A 21,046-nucleotide genomic window follows, 5' to 3' on the forward strand; every position below is an offset into this window, starting at 1 on the left:
TCCAGTGGGATGAGGAAGGTGGTCACCCGGGAGGCAAGCCTGGCATGGGGGGCCAGAACCCAACAGGGTTCGGAAAGAATGCCCATGAGGGGCAGCCCAGCACAGGGTGTGGAAGCTCAGGGGGCTGAGGAGGGTACCCACGCAGGAAGACTGCCCAGAGCAGGGGAGGAAGAAAGTTATCTCAGCACAGGGGCAGACTGACAGGGTGTCGAAGCCCAAGTGGGGGGAGAACGGGGAGAGAAGGGTGGAGGGAGGTCTGTGCGGGGAGGTATTCCAGCGCAAGGTCACGGAGCCCAAGTGCGGTGAGGATGTGTCTGTGCGGGAAGGTGGCCCAGCACAGCATACTGGATCCTGAGTGGTGGGACCATCAGAACCTGGATGGGGTGAAGAGCACTTTCACATGGTGGGTCTGGGTGCAAGGTGTTGGAGGACGGTGGGGGTAAGGAGGGCGTCCACATGGGGAAGAGGGTGGACGCTGGCAGTTAAGTACAGAGGGAGTGACTCAGTAGGTAAAAATAATAAGATAACGGAAGCTAATTTTCTCTCCGTCAAAGAAGAGTTACAAACTTGGAATGGGAGAAAACTAGAAACAAATTCTTTGGTGCTGGACTGGGGTTGGAAGTAGAACTGTAAACACACATGTGCATGCATCTAGGGATTTCCTAGCTCTGTCCAGCAAGCAGCCCAGGAACAGTGACAGCTAACTACTCACATATCCTGGTTTCTAAACACTGTTCTCCACTGGAAGGAGTCAGGGCTCCTTGGAGAAATGGCGGATTCTAGGGCTGGGGCAGGCAAAGTACAATGAGATAATTCTGGAATATCTTGTGCTAGAGAATTTAAGGACATACTCAAAGAATGGTGGGCACATGTCAAAAAGACACAGAGGCCATCTTGTAAGGGGCAACCACTGCCCAAACCTGGGACAAGTCAAAGTAATGGCAGTTGACAGATCAGACCAAGGAAGAAGATAGGAAAGCATAGGGTGCCAGGGTGACTCGGTCGGCTAAGCGTCCGACTTCGGCTCAGGTCATGATCTCAGTTTGTGAGTTCAAGCCCCGCGTCGGGCTCTGTGCTGACAGCTCAGAGCCTGGAGCCTGCTTCGGATTGTGTGTGTGTCTCTCTCTGTACCCCCAACGCTCACGCTCTGTCTCTCTCTGCCTCTCAAAAATAAATAAAAATGTAACAACAACAACAAAAAGATAGGAAACTATGAATTGTACTGATATGAACAAATGAATATCTTAAAACACTGATAGGGAAACAGAACACTTACAAATACCTCCCACGAAATAATTATAAGGAGAAAGAGAATTACTTGACAGTGGACACACCTGGGAGATGACCTTAATCAAGGGCTCAAAGTGAATTTTGTCGGTAATGGGACAAATGGAAATCTCTCCCCCGGACAGGACGCAGGGAGAACAGAGCATCACTTCCATGGTATTCTGGCCGAAGATGCACAGCCTGGATCTAATCCCAAAGACACATCTCAGGAACCGAAACGAGACATGCAACAAAATAACCAGCCTGGAATCTTTGAGCGCGAACACCAACAAAGACCAGAGGAGACTGGAAATTCTTCCAGACTCAAGGAGACTAAAGGGGCCGGACAGGTAAGTGCAATGCGACAAAAGGAGCTGAAGTGTTTGATATAAAGGACATTATTGGAACAGCCAGAGAATTGTGAATGGAGTCTGAGGATGAGAAGGATATAATAAACCAACGTTAATTTCCTGAATTTGTATTTTCTCCTAGGAGAAGGCCCTTGCTTGCAGGAAGCACATATCTTAGTCCTGGGGTGATGGGCATCACTGTTGGCAACTTACTCTCAAAACAGTTCAGGAAGAAAGGAGTTCTTTGTACTCCCAAACCAGTAAAAATACTTTGCTACGCACTTCAAACACACCGAACTTGTTTACCCGCTTATTTATACGCACACACACACACACATGTTACGAGCATGTCCTGCTGCCCTTATATCACCTACAAAATTTGTAAAAATGGAATGTAAATCAGAGGAGGAAATAAAAGAAACAGAAAGGACATGGTGACTAAAATTAATTTATGAGGCTTCGACATAAATGTTGGCGAGTGTCGGTATCCTGACCCTGTAGGTGACCCTCCCAGTCTCACTCAGCTCATATTTGATGGACAGCAAGGCTCGAAAGCTGGGCTCCGTGCCAGGCAGTGTGGAGATGACACGTGTGACCCTCCCCAAGGCTCATTCCTGAGTCATCCCGACCCCTGGGAGCCCTGCTTCGGACAGATCGGGAACACACTCACATGGGTAATCCAGCTGTTTCTTCGGACGTAAGAGCCTTGAGTCCTGCCTTGATTTAGGGAATGGCAGATCTTTCCCAACTGAAATGAGATTACTGGGGGGGGGAACCTCTGATGCAGGATAGGTGCCAGTGTATTTTGATAAAGGTAAACTGGGGCACCTGGGTGGCTCAGTCAGTTAAGCGTCCGACTTCGGCTCAGGTCATGATCTCATGGTCCGTGGGTTCGAGCCCCGCGTCGGGCTCTGTGCTGACAGCTCAGAGGCTGGAGCCTGTTTCAGATTCTGTGTCTCCCTCTCTCTGACCCTCCCTCGTTCATGCTCTGTCTCTGTCTCAAAAATAAACAAACGTTAAAAAAAATTTTTTTTTGATAAAGGTAAACTATATGGCACTCTGTCTATACGTACACATTAGAGAGAAGTTAGTTAAATTGTTAGGAGAGATTTCAACTCAATTATAGGAAGCCAAGGCGGACTCATTATCACACTGTTCTTCCTCATTATTCAGGTCTCAGCTCAAATGTCATTTCTTCAGATAGGTCTTCCCTGACCACTCTAGTTAAAAATGACCACCGACAACTCCCTATCTACTTTTTATTTTGTTCATAGTACTTGTTATTACCCGAATTTCTTATTCACTTGTTTGCGTGTTAGTATCTTTCTCTCCCTATGCTCCCCAAAGGCTGGCACGTCATCGTGTTCACTGTGGTTTCCCTAGACCCTGTAACTGTGGCTGGCACAATGCTCAATGCTTACTGCACACGTGAAGCAACAGAGAACGTGGAACCTGTAAACCAATGATCTCTAAGAACATGACAGCCTCATGAGAACCACCTCATTACTCGCTGGTATCTTAATATTGCCGATAATTAGGATACCTAATGACCTAATGAAAGGACTCAAAATCCTTTTTAACTCTTGGTTTTGAGACAATGTATTCACAGTAGAAACTACAAATATACTTAAAGGTAACTGGAGACAGCTCTTTCATCTCAAAAGCTCCTACGACATTTGAAAATCCCGAAATGTTATCACGTACTGTGGTGTGTGGTCCGAGGACCCAGTGTGAGTCCACGAAGTTTGCCACCAGTCCAGGGAGTGTCTAGAAACACTTCAGCAAGTTTACATTGCTGTGACCTTCTTACTGCATTTTACCAAAACATCAGTCTGTGATAGTTTGGAGGAAAAGCCTGGTCCTCCACTAAGCAATCAATTTGAGAAGCGTTCATTTATAGCTTATCCAGAAATTCGTTAAAAAGTAACAAAAATGTTAATGACCAGCCTGGCAAAAATGTTAAATTCTGAAAACAGAATGCATTGGTAATGCTATGGTGCCACGGGAACTCTTTTACGTGGCTGGCAGGAACGAAAACAGGTACTGCACTTTGGAGACCATGTGACAGGATCTGCTAGGATTGAAGAAACGCGACCCTACAAGCCAGCAACATCAGTCCCAGCTACACACCCTGGGGAACCCACGCTGCACCCCCACATGCACAGAACATTCAGCATCGCTGTTGCAACGGCAACCTATCAAAAATAACTGAAAGGTCCAACATAAGAAGGGGTAAAAAAGTTGTGGTAATTTTCTAAAACGGGACACTATACAGCAAGTGAAACAATACATATTTCATCTGGATTAATCCTCCAGATATAATGTTGAGGGGGAAAAAAGGACTTTTACAATATGCCATTTATATAAAATTAAAAATAATGTAAAATACTATGTATTTCACCAGTGTTTTACAGTTTTTTAGCACACAGATCCTGCACGTACTTCCTTAGATTTATACTTCAATATTTCATGGTACTACTGTAAATGGTAATGTTTTTTATTTTATTTTTTTATTTTTTTAATGGTAATGTTTTTTAAATTTCAGTTTCCAAATGTTTATGGCTAGCATATAGACGTACAGTTGATTTTATATATTGACCCTGTGTCCTCCAATCTTCCTAAACTCACTTATTAGTTCTAATGGTTTCTAGGTGATTCCTTTCTAAATGGACAATCATGTCAATTGCAAACAGTACAATTTAAAAATACAGAACCCAGGTTTGAATGTATAGATCCACTTATATATAGATTTTTGTTGATATAGTATAACAGAGTATATGTATTCTCTCTTATGATTTTCATATTTCTTTTTTCTAGCTTGCATTATTATAATATAGTATATAATACATAACATACAATGTATGTGTTAATTGGCTCTGTTATTGGCAAGGCTTATAGTTAAATTCTGGGGGAGTCCGAAGTTATACATGATTTTTAACTCCATGGAAGATCAGGGCTCTTAACTCTAGCATCGTTTAAGGGTAAATCATAGTATACATACATACACAGTATTTTGAACCACAGGAGATAGCAATATTTGATCACGTGACCTACAAATACAGCGATTTCATATGGTTAGGCTTAATAAACAGTTGAAATTACATGGGAAATCATAAACACTGAGTTTAGGATAATGGTTATCTGTGGGAGGAGACACGAGGGGTTCAATTATATTAATCAAATTTTATTAGCTAAATTGGGTGGGCACATGGGTTTTCTTTCTGTTAGTCTTTATCCTCTTTGTAAAGCCTAAAAATCACCCATTGTTTAAGAGCCTGAGCTAGTGCCTTCACACAAGATAAATAACCAAACCTGAAAGTTATTCACCTGTATCTTACCTGGACTCCTCGGGAGAGCAGAGGCCAAGGTAAGGGCACACAGAGAGTCTGTTTTGGGAAGTGACTGCACAGGACAGAGGGGGAACAGTGAAACAGGGAAGCACGGAAAGCCAGTCCCCCTTCTGTCCAGGCTGTGTCGTCAAGCCGGTCACCTCTGTGGCCAAGCAGGGTATGATGTGGCCAGGAGCCCTCTGGGAGGGCAGTGAGAAGACCCTCTCAGTGTCAGAGGAAGGGGGACTTATTCACTGGCTTTAGTCTCCCCCTGGTCAAGGGCTGCCCTGTGGGATGTTAACTCCCTCACGCTTCCATTTCTGCCCAGGCATCGGTACTGCTGAGCAACTTCACACAGGCAGCAGAGAAACACTGCGACGGAATGCAAGGTACCTACGGTGTAATAGTGAGGTTACACCTGTGCACAGCTAGGGGCTCTAGCAAGAGCTGGAGTGAAAAGCGGGGGGCCAAGACGATGTGAAGTAGGACAAAAGAGGTGTCCCGTACATATATGCATACATATTACACACATGTATCTATGTGTGTAGATACATATACATGCCTGTGCGTGTGTGTATATGTGTGTGTGTGTGTGTGTGTGTGTGTATGTATACATATATACACACACACACAAAAGCATATTACAAAGAATGTTAAACTCAAGAACAATGGGTTATTTTTTTAACTTTTTTTAACGCATTTTTATTGTGGTAAAATATACAAAACACAGAATTTACCATTTTAACCATTTTTTAAAACGTGTACAATTCAGTGGCATTAAGTATATTTATACTGTTGGGAAACACCATTCTCCATCTCCAGAACTCCCCCACGAGCTCAAATTAAAACTACATATATGCATTAAACTAGAACTCCCAACCGCCATCCCTCCAGCCCTGGCAACTGCTATTCTACTCTCTCTGGGAGCCAGACCACACTCGCTAGCTCACGTAAGGAAGTTATACGGTATGTGTCCTCTTGTGCCTCTTATCTCAGTATGTCTTTCAAGGGTCGTGCAAGTTATACCAAGTATCAGAATTTCATTTACTTTTAAGGCTGTAGAATATTCTATTGTCAGTATATACTGCATTAAAAAAAAAATTAACATTTATTTATTCTTGAGAGACAGAGAGAGACAGGGCATGAACAGGGAAGGGGCAGAGAGACAGGGAGATAACAGAAGCGGGATCCCGTCAGCACAGAGCCTGACACGGGGCTCAAACCCACGAACTGTCAGATCATGACCTGAGCTGAAGTCGGATGCTTAACTGAGCCACCCAGGCGCCCCTCCGCTGCATTTTTTTTTAGTTTATTTGAGAGAGAGAAAGAGCATGAGCAGGGGAAGGGTCAGAGAGAGAGGGAGAGAGAGAGAATCCCAAGCAGGCTCTGCATTGTCAGCATGGAGCCCAAAGTGGGGCTCCAACTCACAAGTGAAATCATGACCTGAGCTGAAACCAAGAGTCAGACGCTCAACCGACTGAGGCATCCAGGTGCCCCTATACTGCATTTTATTTATTCATTTATCCGTAGATGGACACTTGGGTTGTTTCTACCTTTTGACTATTGTGCATAATGCCACTATTAACACTGGTGTACAAATACCTGTTCGAGTCCCTGCTTTCAATTCTTTGTGTATCTATCCAGAAGCAGAATTGCTGGATCATATGGTAATTCTGTGCGTAAGTTTTTGAGGAGCTACCACACAGTTTTCCACAGCAGTGGCACCATTTCACACTCCCACCAGCAGTGCACAAAGGTGCCAAGTTCTCCACATCCTTGTCACTTGGTCTCTGTTTTTAGGACGGGAGCCATCCTAATGGGGGTGAAGTCCTAGCTCATTGTGATTGTTATTTGTATTTCCCTAATATTAATGATGCTGAGCATCTTTTCATGTGCTTGTTGGCCGTTTATACATCTTCCTTGGAGAGACGTCTATTCAAGTCCTTTGCTTACTTTTCAAATGGGTTGCTTGGTTTTGAGTTTTATGGTTGGGTTTCAGGATTTCTTTACATATTCTAGATATTAATCGTTTATCAGATAATATGATTTGAAAATATTTCCTGCCATTTTGTAGGTTGCCTTTTCATTGATGGGTGTTTCTTTTTTTTTTTTTTAATTTTTTTTTTTTTTTAACGTTTATTTATTTTTGAGACAGAGAGAGACACAGCATGAACGGGGGAGGGGCAGAGAGAGAGAGGGAGACACAGAATCGGAAGCAGGCTCCAGGCTCTGAGCCATCAGCCCAGAGCTGGACGTGGGGCTCGAACCCGCAGACCGCGAGATCGTGACCTGAGCTGAAGTCAGACGCTTAACCGACTGAGCCACCCAGGCGCCCCCATTGATGGGTGTTTCTTGATGTACACATTTTACATTTTGATAAAATCCAACTTATATATTTTTTCTATTGTTACCTGTGCTTTTGGTGTTATATCCAAGAAATTATTGCCAAATCCAATGTCAAGAAGATTTCCCTCTATTTTCTTCTAAGAGTTTTATAGTTTTAATTCTGACATTTAGGTCATTGATCCATTTTGAATTAATTTTTGTATAAGGTATATGATAAGGGTCCAACTTCATTCTTCTACTTGTGAATATCCCTTTTCCCAGCACCATTTGATGAAAAGACTGTCCTTTCCCCATTGAATGGTCTTGGCACCCTTGTTGAAAATCATTCGACCATACATATAAGGGTTCATTTCTGGACTCTCTATTCCATTAATGTTGGTCAATGTCTGTCTGTATGCCAGAACCACACTGGCTTTTAAAAAATTTGTATTGAGATATAGTTGACATGTAAGTACCACACTATTTTGATTACTGTAGCTCTGTATTAAGGGAACGTATCTTTTTTTTTTCTTAATGGTTATTTATTTATTTTTTTTTTTTTTGAGAGAAAGAGAGACAGGGCACAAGCAGGGGAGGGGCAGAGAGAGAGAGACACAGAATCTGAAGCAGGTTCCAGGCTCTGAACTGTCAGCACAGAACCCGACGCGGGGCTCAAACTCATGAGTCGTGAGATCATGACCTGAGCCAAAGTTCGACACTAAACTGACTGAGCCACCCAGGTGCCCCAAGGCAACATATCTTAACATAATAAAGGCCATATATGACAAGCCCACAGCTTGTCCTATATACTCCATGATGAGAAGCTGAAAGCCTTTCTTCTAATATCAAAAACAAGACAAAAATGCCCACTCTTACTACTTTTATTCAACAAAGTATTGGAAGTCCTGGCCAGAGCAATTAGGCAAGAAAAATAAATGAAAGGCATCCAAACTAGAAAAGAGGTAAAACTGTCACTATTTGCACATGACATGATATACACAGAAAACTTAAAGACTCCAAAAAACAACAAAAAAACCCTGTTAAAACTAATAAACAAATTCAGTAAACAAATAAGTAAACAAATTCAGTTGTAGGATATAAAATTGATACACAAAAATATGTTGCATCTCTTACATTTATAACTATCAGAAAAAGAAATTAAGAAAACAATCCCATCAAAAAAGAAAGAAAGAAAGAAAGAGAAAGAAAGAAAGAAAGAAAGAAAGAAAGAAAGAAAAGCAATCCCATCTCTATTGCATCAAAAGCATAAAATACCTAGGAATAAATTTAACCAAACAAGTAAAAGACCTGTATACTAAAAATTACAAGACATTAATGAAAGAAATAAAGAATTAGTAAATAAATGGAAAGATATTTCAAGCTCATGGACTGGAAAAATCATTGTTGTTAAAATGTCCATCCTACCTAAAACAATCTATAAATTCAATGCAATCTGCATTAGAATTCCAATGGCATACTTCAAAGAAATAGAACAAAGAATTCTAAAACTTGTACAGAGCTACAAAAATCCCTGAATAGCCAAAGCAATCTTGAGAAAGAACAAAGCTGGAGGAGCATGCTCCCTGATTCCAAACCATATTACAAAAGCTATAGTATTTAGGGGTGACTGGGTGGCTAAGTCCGTTAAGCGTCCAACTTTGGCTCAGGTCACAATTTCACAGTTTGTGAGTTTGAGCCCCTCATCGGGCTCCCTGCTGTCAGCACAGAGCCCACTTCAGACCCTCTGCCCCCCCCCCGCCCTCCCCCGCTCATTCCCTCCCTCTTTCTCTCTCCCAACAATATAAACATTAAAAAACAAAAAACAAAAACCCACAAAGCCACAGTAATTAAAATACTATGGTACTGGCATAAGACCAGATGCACAGATCAATGAAAACAGAATAGAGAGCTGGGAGGTAAACCCACACATATATGGTCAATTTCCGATAAAGGAGCCAAGAATATACAATGGGAAAAGGACAGTCTCTTCAATAAATGGTGCTGGACAGCTACAAATAAAGAATGAAACTCAATCATTACCTTACACCATACACAAAAATTAATTCAAAACAGATTAAAGACTTGAATGTAAGACTTGAAACCATAAAAAAATCCTAGAAGAAAAAAATTGGTGATAAGCCCTTTGGCATAGGTCTTGGCAATGAATTTTTTTTATTAAAAAAATTTTTTTAATGTTTATAGTCATTTTTGAGAGACAGAGTACAAGTGGGGGTGGGGCAGAGAGAGAGGGAGACACAGAATCCTAAGCAGGCTCTAGGCTCTGAGCCATTGGCACAGAGCCCGATGTGGGGTCTAAATCACAAACCATGAGATCATGACCTGAGTCAAAGTCAGACGCTTAACCTACTGTGCCACCCAGGCACCCCTTGGCAATGATTTTTTGAACCTGACACCAAAACCAAAAGGAAGAAATGCAAAAAGCAGTGTGACTACATCAAACTAAAAAGTTTTGCACAGCAGAGGAAACCATCAACAAAGTCGGTGGGGGGGGGGGGGGCGCCAGGGGGAGGCAACCTACTGAACAGGAGAAAATAGTTACAAATCATTTATCTGGTAAGGAGCTAATATCCAAAATATATAAAGAACTCATAAACCCAACAGAAAAAACCCACACAATCTGATTTTAAAAATGGGCGTAAGATCTGAACAGACATTTCTCCAAAGAAGACATACAAATGGCCAACAGGTACACAACAAGATGTTCAACACTGTTAATCATCATGGAAATGCAGATGAAACCACAATAAGCTATCACCCTCAGACCTGTTAGAATGGCTATTGTCAGAAAGAGAAGAGACCAGTATTGGTGAGGTAGGGAGAAAAGGAACATTTGTGCATTGTTGGTGGGAATGTAACTGGTGTAGTCACTATGGAAAACAGTGTGGAGCGTCCTCAAAAAATTAAAACCAGAAAGAAAAAAAACAGAAGGGGGCAAACCATTAAGAGACTCTTAACTATAGAGAACACACAGAGGGTTGATGGAGGGGAGGAGAGTGGGGGATGGACCAGATGGGTGATGGGCACTAAGGAGGGCACTTGTGATGAGCACTGGGTGTTATATGTAGGTGATGAATCACTAAGCTCTACTCCTGAAACTGATATTACACTATATATGTTAACTAATTAGAATTTAAATAAAAACTTGAAATATTAAAAAAAAGGAAAAAAAGTTAAAAACAGAAGAACCATATGATCCAACAATACCCCTTCTGGGTATTTATCCCAAGAAAACAAAAACACTAACTTGAAAAGATATCTGCATCCCATGTTTATTGCAGCATTATTTACAATATGAAAGATATGGAAACAGAGGGTCTATCAATGGATGAATGGATAAAGACATTGTGGGGTATGTCGTATGTGCATTTACATACATATGTACATATACACATATATACACAATGGAACGTTATTCAGCCATTAAAAAAAAATGAAATCTTGCCATTTAGGACAACACAGATGGACCTTGAGGGCATTATGTTAAGTGCAGTAAGTCAGTCGGAAAAAGGCAATTACCATATAATCTCTCTCATATGGGGAATTTTAAAAACAAAACAAACAAAATGAACTCACAGAGAACAGATTGGTGGTTGCCAGAGGCAGGGGGAATGGGGTGACAAAAATGGGAGAATGTGGCCAAAAGGTACAAACTTCCAATATAAAATAAGTATTTTGCAGCCTCAGATATTACCATTAAGGCTTTTATGTAAAGTTTACCGTGACTAAGAATTGAACATAACACAAGGTCTACTGAACTACTAGAATTTCTGCTGATAAGATTCCCAATTTAATTTAGGTTGGATATAATCCCAAATGGCATGTATGTATGTATTTTGAGAGAGACAGTGTGCATATGCAAGAGAGAATTCCGAGCGGGTTCCGGCTGTCCACGCAGAGCCCGATGCGGGGCTCAATGTCACGACCGTGAGATCACGACCTGAGCCGAAATCAAGAGTCACACACTTAACCGATGGAGCCACCCAGGCGCCCCCCGGGATGGTTTTTTAAAATGAAAACCAACAAGAACTCACCACTTTGGCAAGTTAAAAAAAACTTCCTAGGCTACACTTAAAAAAAAAAAAAAAGTTGGAAGAGAGACTGTGAGGTTTCTTGAAACAATCCTTATGAATTTTAAGATAAACTAGGAATACATGTGATTTTCGTGTATCACAAATAAACAACAGAGTTAATGTAATTGTTACCTGAAAACGCAGAGCTCTTAAAAAGTTGAGAAACCTAGGAAGAATGATTTCAAAATGTCTATGTCATGGCTGAACTTGAGAAAGAAGACAACACTTGTGAATGAAAACCAACCCGAAAGATACACAACTGGCGGCTGTGGTCCCTCTCCCTTTTGCTCCCTCGGGGGTTTCAGCATCTCCAGGCAGGTTTGCTGCAGGAGCGTCCTAACTGGCCCCTTGCTTCTGGCTCTGCTTCCACCACTCCTAGTGGTGTTGTCCACTGACCTTCCTAGTATGTAATTCTGATGGTCACCCCTTTGCTCAGAAGACTATTGGCCAGAGAGAGGCAACCCCCTTGAACTCTGCAGGATGCCCCACGCTGCCCTTTCCAGCTTGACTCTTCTTCCCTGTGGCCGCACCTCACCTATGCACCAGCCACACAACTGCTTCCTGAAGTGTCCACGCTCATCCTGAGTCAGCTCGTTGGCTCGCTCTGTTTCCTCTGGCCAGAATTCCCTTTCCCTTCCCTGCGAACCTCCTACCCAGCTCACGCTGCCCTCCTCCAATGCCATCTCCCCGTAAGATCTTTTACTGGACCTGGCTGTCATCCTCTGTCCTCTGACCCCTCCATGTACTTTCAAGTGCCTCTAAAGGAACTAGTATTCCGTCTTACGCCAAATCACTTACCATCTCCACTGCGGGACTATCAACTGTCTGAGGCAGAAGCTGTTTAAATTCCTACTCTATCCCCTGAAGCAAGCAGCACTATGCCTTACACGCTGGAGGCACTCAAGTATGTAGGGAGTCAAACTCTATCAAGTTCTCTCCAAGAAAGTCACTGGAGGGAAAATACTTTGAGCACACAGATGGAAAACTAAGGGGTGGGTGATAGTAATGTGTTGAGAAAGTCTCAGAACATGCAAAATTTATACCAACAGCAGAAATATTTTACTTTCGTGTGACTAAAACCTACAGGCTTTTGTGACGTCATGACGGGAGGAAAAAGCCACACATAAAACCTCTCTTTCCAGGTAAATAATATATGAACTAAAGGAGAGTAGCCTTTAAAAAATAAACTCAATCATTTTTCCCCAAGCTGTAGAAAGTAATACAAGAAATGTTGACAAGTCTGTTACAACGGAATCATAAATGTAATCAGCCTCAGAAAAAAAAAGCTTCAAATACTTCTGACCTGTGTGAATTTACTCTCAAGTAATAGGAAGCCAGGGTGAAAATCACTAGCTCTTCCTTAATCACAGGCTCCAAGAATGAATGAATGAATGAATGAATGAATGAATGAATGAATGAATCAGGACTTAATAAGACCTGATTGAGAATGCGCTATAAACCATTGCTTCACAAAATATTTGTGGGAAAGAACTGGTTTGGAAATACTTCTTACGTGTTGTGGACTGTTAGTTACTGTCATACAATACAATTAAATGCTGCAGCAATGTCTAAAGGTTGAGGCGTGCTTCTTGTACTCGTCACAGGCCAGTAACAGACTGTGCAAACAGGCAGCATCTGCTGCTTCTCGACATCCACATCCACTGAACCCACTACCAAATGCAGGGGAAGGTAGGATACGTGCCTACCTTCTGCTCTCGCACCTCAAACACTGCTTCATGGACACTGCAAGCAAAGAGGGAGGTAGGCAGGTCACTGAAATCCATCATCTCTTCCAAATCATCTTCATTTTCACCAAAAACCATCTCTTCTTCCTCTTCTTGGTCACTGCTACAGAGATCTGACTGGCTGTCATTCCAAGATTTCATAGTGTCCCTCAGCATTATCCCCTAAAAGCAGGTCTTTTCCGTTTTTAAAATTCTAAGGTGTCTACCAGGCATCTGGTGTTAAAAAAGAGAAAAGAGCATAAAGATAAGACTTTGAAGGCCAAACACCGTTCCCGTCAATTCTCAAGACAGCAATTTATCAATGGAAGCAATTTTATTCAGGGAAGATAAATCAGAGTCTAAATCAATTCATTACAGTCCTCATAAGTAAGTTCTATATATTCTAATTTGGTTTGCTTAGCATAGTTAATGTAATACATTTCACTGGCAATGACATATTACAAAACAAAGGGAAAAAAGTTTTCTAGTGACGTTGGGGGGAAAAATGGGCCGTACGAAATGAGACAGTATCAATATGTATGCTAGTTTACAAGCAGTAGGAAGGAAAATGTGAACCAGAACTGCCTTCACATATTTGTTTTGGGTTTTAGGTCTACAACAGTGAAACTGAAGCAGCTGAACACAACCCACACGGATTCATTCACCATCTGCACCGTGAAACATGGTCTGCAGCGAGATGACTTCACCTGTCTTAACCAATTTGTTCTTTTTGCAAATACTCTCAAAGAGTCCAGATGCACAGAACCGCAAGTTCTCTATGAAGCAGGTCATTGTTAACACCAGAGATACGGATGAAAGGCAAAATCTGACACAGACGACGACTGAAGAGATGACCTTTTTTCTGAACACTTATAAATTAATAATTTTAATCCTGAAGGCCTGGAGCCGACAGCGGCCCTCTGTTAAATAACAGAAGAGCGTCTGTCTTCTACGGACTTTCTGCATGTCGGTCTCCTCTGATGAGCTGTAGCCACACCCTCCGAGCACACTGCCTGGACCCTAACAAATTTCAAGATGCTACAATGGAATTTTAAAAATACCAATCAGGCACAGAAAAATCATGCGATCACGACTGTTACTAGCTTACTATGACTTCATTTGTGATTTTACATTTTATTTCAAAGAACACAGTGCTGCAAATATATTGCTTATACAGAGTACATGACAGATGTCAATTACAGGCTAAAAACAGTACAGGGTTTTTTTTCCCCCATTATTCTACTACACCAATCAGGAAAGACTAATTCCCAAAAGTAAAGTCCTTACTCATTTTTATAAACATCTTCTGAATGCCCATCACATGCCAGGTATTATTAGGCATATTAGACGGGTAAGAAATAGTTCCTGTCCTCAAGGAGCTCCCGCCACAGCAAGAATTTCTTCTCAACAATGCTAACCAATCCTAAAGGATCTTGTTCTAAGAGTTCCTATGCTTTCAATTTCTGCTTCTCCATCGGTCCCTTTTCTTCAGCAAACACACCTACTCGGGATTCCCCACCCCCACCCACCCAATCTTAGAAGAAGAAATCTTCCTTTGGAGTTCTGTCTTCCCCTCCAGCTACCTCTCCGCTGCTTCTCCTACCAATTCCCTGCAAAAAGTAAGCTGTCCTGCTGTGTTCTGTTCCCCAACAGCACGTGCTCGAGAATTCGGTGCCACTGGCCTTCTGCCACTACCTTCGGCTGAAACCGTCCTCACGTGCCTGTCTCTGCAGCACCAGACACTGCCGCCCACCCGTCACTCGGCACTCAGTGTGCCTCTGCCTTCCAGGTAGGGTCTCGGTCCTTCCTGGCTCTCCTTCCTAAAGCAACTGTCTGTCACTGGCTCCTCTGTCGTCACTCACCCTCTTCAAGTTCATCTCTTTGAGGTTTCCCTCCTCCTCCTCCTCCTCCTCTTCTTCTTGAGTGGTTTCATCCATCAAGCCTTTAACCACTTAACTGCCAGTGCTTCTCAGCTCTGTTTCCTGCTCGCCCTGTGGCTCACACACACAACATGGGGCTATCAATACTGCCTCTCATTTTCCGCAACGAATTGTAAGCTGGGAAGGATGTCACCGGAGTAAGAGCAGAATCTTGGGCAAGGGGGGGGGGGGGGGGGGGGGCGGGGGGAGGTTGGGTGGAAAAAGCACATGATCCCAAGAGGTTCTAATCTGTCTCTAGGTCTTTCCTGCCTATACACCCTGAAAATCACTAATCTGTATAATTCATGCATCCAGACTCAACCTCTGTCCTGAGCTCCAGACTTGTATTTTTACCTTCCTATTACACATATCTACCTGTGTGGCCCACAGGTACTACAATTATTTTAAACTTCATAGATTTAATTAGATTATTGTGCTGTAAGTCTCCAATCTGGAAAGGGGCCAGGTTGGGGGGGGGGGGGCGGGGCGGGGGAATGGTATCTCACTAAGGCTTTCTTTGTAATCCTTTTCTTTAAGACTAAGCTGTCAGAGTTCATAATTCTCACAACACTTTGTTTATTTCTCTGTTACATACTTACCTGATGACTATTTGTTCACAAATCACTCCCTGTTACCAGACCGTGAGTGCCTTTGAACCCCTTGTCCCTGGCACAGTTTCTGGCTGACAGTATAGGCTTAATAAGGATTGCTGAATGAAAGCAGATAGCACTGTGTTTACCCCACTAATACGGCAGCACAGACAGAGGAAAATTTAATTCTATGTGAGATTAGAGACAGCTTCCCCAAGGATGTTATGGAGAGACTTAAAGATAAACAATTTCAGCAGAAAAACGATGGGGTGCGTTCCAGGCAAAGCCTGAACAGTTCAAGGACAAAGGGAGGACAGATCATTGTGAACAAAGATCTGATGTGGCCAGAACGTACTGTATTTGGTGGGGTGACAGGAGACAAAGTTAGAAAGGCAGGCATGGGTCTCCAAGCTGCCTTAAAAGTAGGGTTACAGCATCCTGATACAAAACAGAGTCAATATCAGCATGCCACTGAAGGTTTTTAGGCAGGGAAATGATATATTAACCCAATTTAACTTTCAATATCACTAAAAGTAGATTGTCTTTATATCTTATCTCTTAGAGGAGCTAATGTTTTTAATCTCACCCGACTCCCAACCCATTACAAAGAGGTGAGGAAAATACTGTGCGTGGTTTTTTAGAGAATGGAAGGTTGGGGAGCTCTGAATGACCAGATTTTGAAATCAAGCTTGATTTAGAAAAATCGAGCCATTTTTGACAAGATTTTTTGTTTCAAGTTCCTTCCTCCAACCCTTAAAAAGGAAAGGAAAGGGGAGGGGGAGGGAGAAAGAAAAATCAGAGCACAGGAACAATCCCTCACTTGACTTAAAAAAAAATTCTTAGAAGGTTATACCTTCGTTTCCTGTTTTCTTCCTTCACTTTAGGGTAACTTTTTCTTGTGCCATAATTTCAAACAGAAAAGTAAGACTAGTAGAAGGAAGTCCTAAATACTTTTTACCCAGAGTTACCAATTAATTACATTTTTGCCCATTTTTAAAATCATTGTTTCTATATATATATATATATATATATATATATATATACTTTTCCCCCTGAACCACTGAGAGTAAGACAAGTGTGCTGTCTTTACTCCCAAATACTTCAGTGTGTAAGAACAAGATCAGTTTCCTACATTAGCCACAGTACAGTGATCAAAACCAGGACATTTAACATTGACATAATACTGTTATCTAAATCAGTGTCTATCTTCAAATTCTGTCAGTATTCCTAGTAATGTCCTTATGATTATTTTCTCTTCAAATGTTTTAGGTTATTGTTAAATAATTTGCCTTTTGTCCCAAGATATCTCAATAGTCTTTATAGTGCTGCTACATTTTCTTCACTTATACATTACTGGGTGTTTGATACACTTTAAAAGGATGGACTGATGAAATATCACAGTACTGCAGACAAGCTTGAACATGTCTTTAAGTATATCCCAAGAAGATTCAGTCTCCATAATCAATTTTCTAGATTTAAACTCTGGCTCCCCAGTACTCTATATTAGGCAAATTACTTTGCCTCCCTTTCCATTTCCTCAACTGTAAAATAGAATTATAAAATAATAACCCTTACCCAAAAGGATGTCAGAAGGATTAAATGCTAAGTGCTCAGAACAATGCTTTGCATATAGCTAGTGCTCAATGATTTCTACAGAGGCACAATCCACATCAATTAATTGCTGGATTGAGAGATGCCAATAATGTCAGAACCATCAATGGAACAGATATTCAAGCAATAAAATGAGAAAAATACATGTCCAAATAATCTAATTCCAAGCAATAAAAAGGCTACAAAAAGAAAATAAACACTTTGTAGCATTTCAAGAAAACTGTTCAGTGGCTGATCTAGCAGTGAAACCAGCTCAGAGCAACCACTGGAAGGAGTACTATGGCTCCAGGAAGAAAACCATTAAAGATTTAAAAACAGTTGGCTGAAAAAAGGCCATCGTGCTTTTTTTAAGAGCTTCATGGAATTTTATGTTGTAATTCAATGCACACGGTATTAGAGATACTATCTTTCAGATGATGCCTCTCTTGCTGAAGGCAAGCCACGAGCTTTTTTCGGATATAGCTTAAGTCAACATCATCGACCATTTCATAATTTTCTGACATCATAAAATGCCGTTAGATTTGATCAGAAAGAGATGATCAAAATCAAATAGTGGAAATGACAATCTTCGCACATCTGTAAAATCATCTTGTAAGGTAACTCGGCTTAACAAGCAGTTTGATTTCATTAAGGCAAAGAAAATAATTACAAAAGTACATTGTTTCTATGCCGTTATTACTGGAGTAGTTGCTAACTCTGGCCCACTCCAACTATCACAAGATGAAGCTGTCCCTAAATTTACTAAACCAGGGAAACACTGACTGGTTTAACAGGGCTGAACCAATATCCTCCCGCTTCTGTAAGCAAAGGTCTGCGCTAATCAGGGTTTAGCATCATCTCAGCGCCACCGGAGCTGTGGCTGGCTTCTGGCGAATTGTTTCTTCATGGAAACATCAAATGAGTGGAAAACTCCAAGTAGCATGACCATCTGTTCTCCTACCAGCCTTGTGACAAAAGTAATCCATCACGGCAAAACGGCAGGCATGTGCATTTGACTTGGCATTTTAAGTTTTGATCGGGAAAAGGCAAATTCAGCCTCTTCCAGGATTTTTTGAAAAAACAATTTTTCAAAATAGTATGCTTCTCGACTTGTTGAACCTTTAAAATAGCTTAGCTAGGTTCGCTTTTATTATTTTTTTGATGTACTCAAAATGCTACCAAACAGAAGCAAACAAGTTATTCCCTCTCCGGCTTTACATATGCCCTGCTCAATAACCTTGGAGGAAGTCACTTGGGTTTTTATTTGTTGTCTCATATATAAAATAAGGAAAATACTCACAGATGTTGCTGAACTACTAAATTCCTTTTAAAAACTTCGAAATTAGAATTCAGACTAGATTCTTAAAAAAAAAAACAAACCCTCAGAATTGTCGAAATGGGGGTTCTGAATAACTATCATGTAAGCCTCCAACGTCTATTTCCTGCTCATTTACCACTTAGAGGCAGACTTTTACTGCTCTTTAATAGTTGTGGCAGAAGAAAAAAAATTGGTGCAGAAGTAAATTAAGTAGGTGAAAATTAGATTTTTGTATTTTTTTATGTTTCAAAGACCTATATACCCTCTCTTCACAGATTTAGAATTAGTCGTATTACAATTATTGAGGTTCAGTGCTCCACCAGGCATAGAGGGATTTCTTAGTGTGAGAGAGAGAAGAGAAATAAACAACAAATATCAACAGTCAGAACATATGAAAATAATCAGTTTTAAAGACTTATTGAAGTAGGAATATAAAAGACGGATGCTATTTGTTTTGCTGAATATAATGCATTTTCCCTCACTATATAACCTCTACATTCTAGATAGATCCACTGTCTGCCCTGCACATTCTGTGGGTTTTGGGGGGTCTAAACAATAAATGGCATTCAACTTTAGAGCTTCCATTATTTCACAGGCTTCAGCCTAATGGATTTCCAAAGCACAGTATTTTTTTTTTTTTTTTCCATGATGTTCTGCTTAACTCTTTCAACCAACAAATCCCCCGGGCACCATACAAAATGTGTTCTCATTTGTAACCCTTGACATCCACATGTTTAAAAGCTTTACAAACGTACAATTCAATAATGGGAAAAATCTTGGTTTCCCTAAAAGTACTGAAATCTCCTCCCAAGCTAGGAAGGAAAAGGTTTGTCACAGCAGTGAAATGGAAAGCTGATGGCATGGCTAAAGAAGGGGCGTCGTCTTCAAGCCTTTCACTGTCTTCCTCCATCACAAGTCTTCCATACCAACATCAAGTCCCTGCCCCAAAGCACAAATTTGTGTGATGTGCAAAAATCTATACCCTGAATCTCAATGTTGTGTTTTTATAATTTAATAAATTGAAAGAGCTAATGAAATAGTCTTGAATTATTGTAAATCATATGCAATATCAGCTACAAATAAACCCGTTGCTTCCCTTACCAAATAGTACATCAGAGACTTCCATAAAATGCAGAGAATTCTCCGCAAAGTTCAGATAAACGTGGTGTGCTAGGGAACTTTCAACACAGGGGAGAGAATATTTCCGGCTTTGGGCGCCACACGAAAACATCACTTTAAAAGAATCGTAGCTTGTAACTGAAACACGGATCTGAAAACGGCTCCCTACACTGGACTCCTAATCCCTGAAAGAGAGGATCGGATTTTGCACAGAATCTGGAAGCAACCTGGAAACAGACCACTGTCCCTCTACCGCTCCAGACAGCAGATGGAGGCAGACCGTCAAGTTTCCAGAAGTTAGCGAGTAAGTAAAGCGACGGCTATTCGTGCATCAAGGGGGGGTGGAGGCGAGGGGCTTTGAACTCCTCGCCGTCCCTGTGTGCCCGAGTGCACCTTTCCGGCCTTCAGGAGCAGGATGGGCCTGTCAGCTATTCAAAAAGTCAAAGTGCTGGGAAAAAATTCCTGGTGGACAGGAGAGAACAAAAAAACAAAAGAATTTTTTTTTTTTTTTTTTTGGTTTTGTTTTCCAAGACACCAGCCCGGAGCTGCCAGAGAAGACGCTCGGCGCGCGAGGGGCTGGACCCAGGACGCGCGGCATCTCTGGGGTCTCGGGCACTGGAACGGCCACCTGTATCGGGTATCTGCGGACTCTTTCTTTCTTTCTTTAACTTTCCGCACCCCGCGCCCTCCATCCTCCCCGGGACTGGTTGCAACCTGCTGGGAGAGGCCGGGTGCCGGCCCCACCCGGCGAGGGGGACTCACCTGCGCGCTTGGCCACTGCAGGGAGGAAGGCAGGCGGGCAGGCGCGAGGCCGGAGCGGCCCGACGGGCCACGCGGGAGCCGGGCCGCCGCGAGGAGCCGGGCCTGGGGAGACGCCGCGGTCGGCAGCCGGGACACGGTCGGCGCGGCTCGGGCCGCCCGCAGCCTCGCCGCCACGCCCTTGATGCTCGCGGGAACCGCGGCCTCGGCGGGGGCGCGAGCGGCGTCAGGGCCCAGGCGGGCTGCCGGCGTCGCGCGCGCGCGCGCTGGGCCCGCGCGTCCCCGCCCCGCCCCGCCCCCTCCCACGGCGGAGCGCGCGCGGCGCAGGCGCCCGAAGGCGGCGGCCGGCTGGGGCGCGCCGGGTCCGGAAGCTCGCCGGAAACGGCCCCGCCCCTCGCGCGCGGCCGTGGGGGCGGGGCGGGGGTCTGGCTTCGCGGTGTTTGCTCGTTCCCAGGCTGGGGAGGCCGCGGGAGCGCTGGGGCCGCTGCGCTGGGGCCGCGGGCTTTAGGTACCCCGATGGCAGGACCTTTGGCGCCCTTCTCGTCTCCCACGGTGGCCAGGAATAGTTTCTCTCCCGCTAGCTGCACGTGTCAGTCACAAGAGGAGTCAGTGGGAGTATTAGGGACGTTTACTGAGCGCCAGTTACTATGTACACTGCGCCCCGTG

General features: G+C 42.8%; 1 protein-coding gene across 4 annotated transcripts in view; it reads right to left on the reverse strand.

Moving 5' to 3' along the window:
* The window catches only part of RCAN3 (RCAN family member 3), a 39,753-nt gene extending 19,089 nt beyond the window's left edge, over nt 1-20,664 (reverse strand). For 2 of the 4 annotated variants that reach the window (XM_053898800.1, XM_053898799.1), the window contains exons 1-2: nt 20,384-20,498; nt 13,068-13,319 (exon numbers count right to left, since the gene is read on the reverse strand). In XM_053898800.1, the coding sequence (XP_053754775.1) occupies nt 13,068-13,262 (195 nt within the window). In that variant the 5' untranslated portion in view covers nt 13,263-13,319; nt 20,384-20,498. Of the gene's footprint in view, nt 1-13,067; nt 13,320-20,383 lie in introns of all 4 variants that reach the window. The other 2 variants (XM_053898801.1, XM_053898802.1) reach the window with 2 other exon arrangements.
* Nucleotides 20,665-21,046: the final 382 nt, after the last annotated feature.

Source organism: Panthera pardus, unplaced genomic scaffold (assembly GCF_024362965.1).
Source record: "Panthera pardus isolate Hobbes unplaced genomic scaffold, ASM2436296v1 HiC_scaffold_11, whole genome shotgun sequence".
Classification (NCBI taxonomy): Eukaryota; Metazoa; Chordata; class Mammalia; order Carnivora; family Felidae; genus Panthera; species Panthera pardus.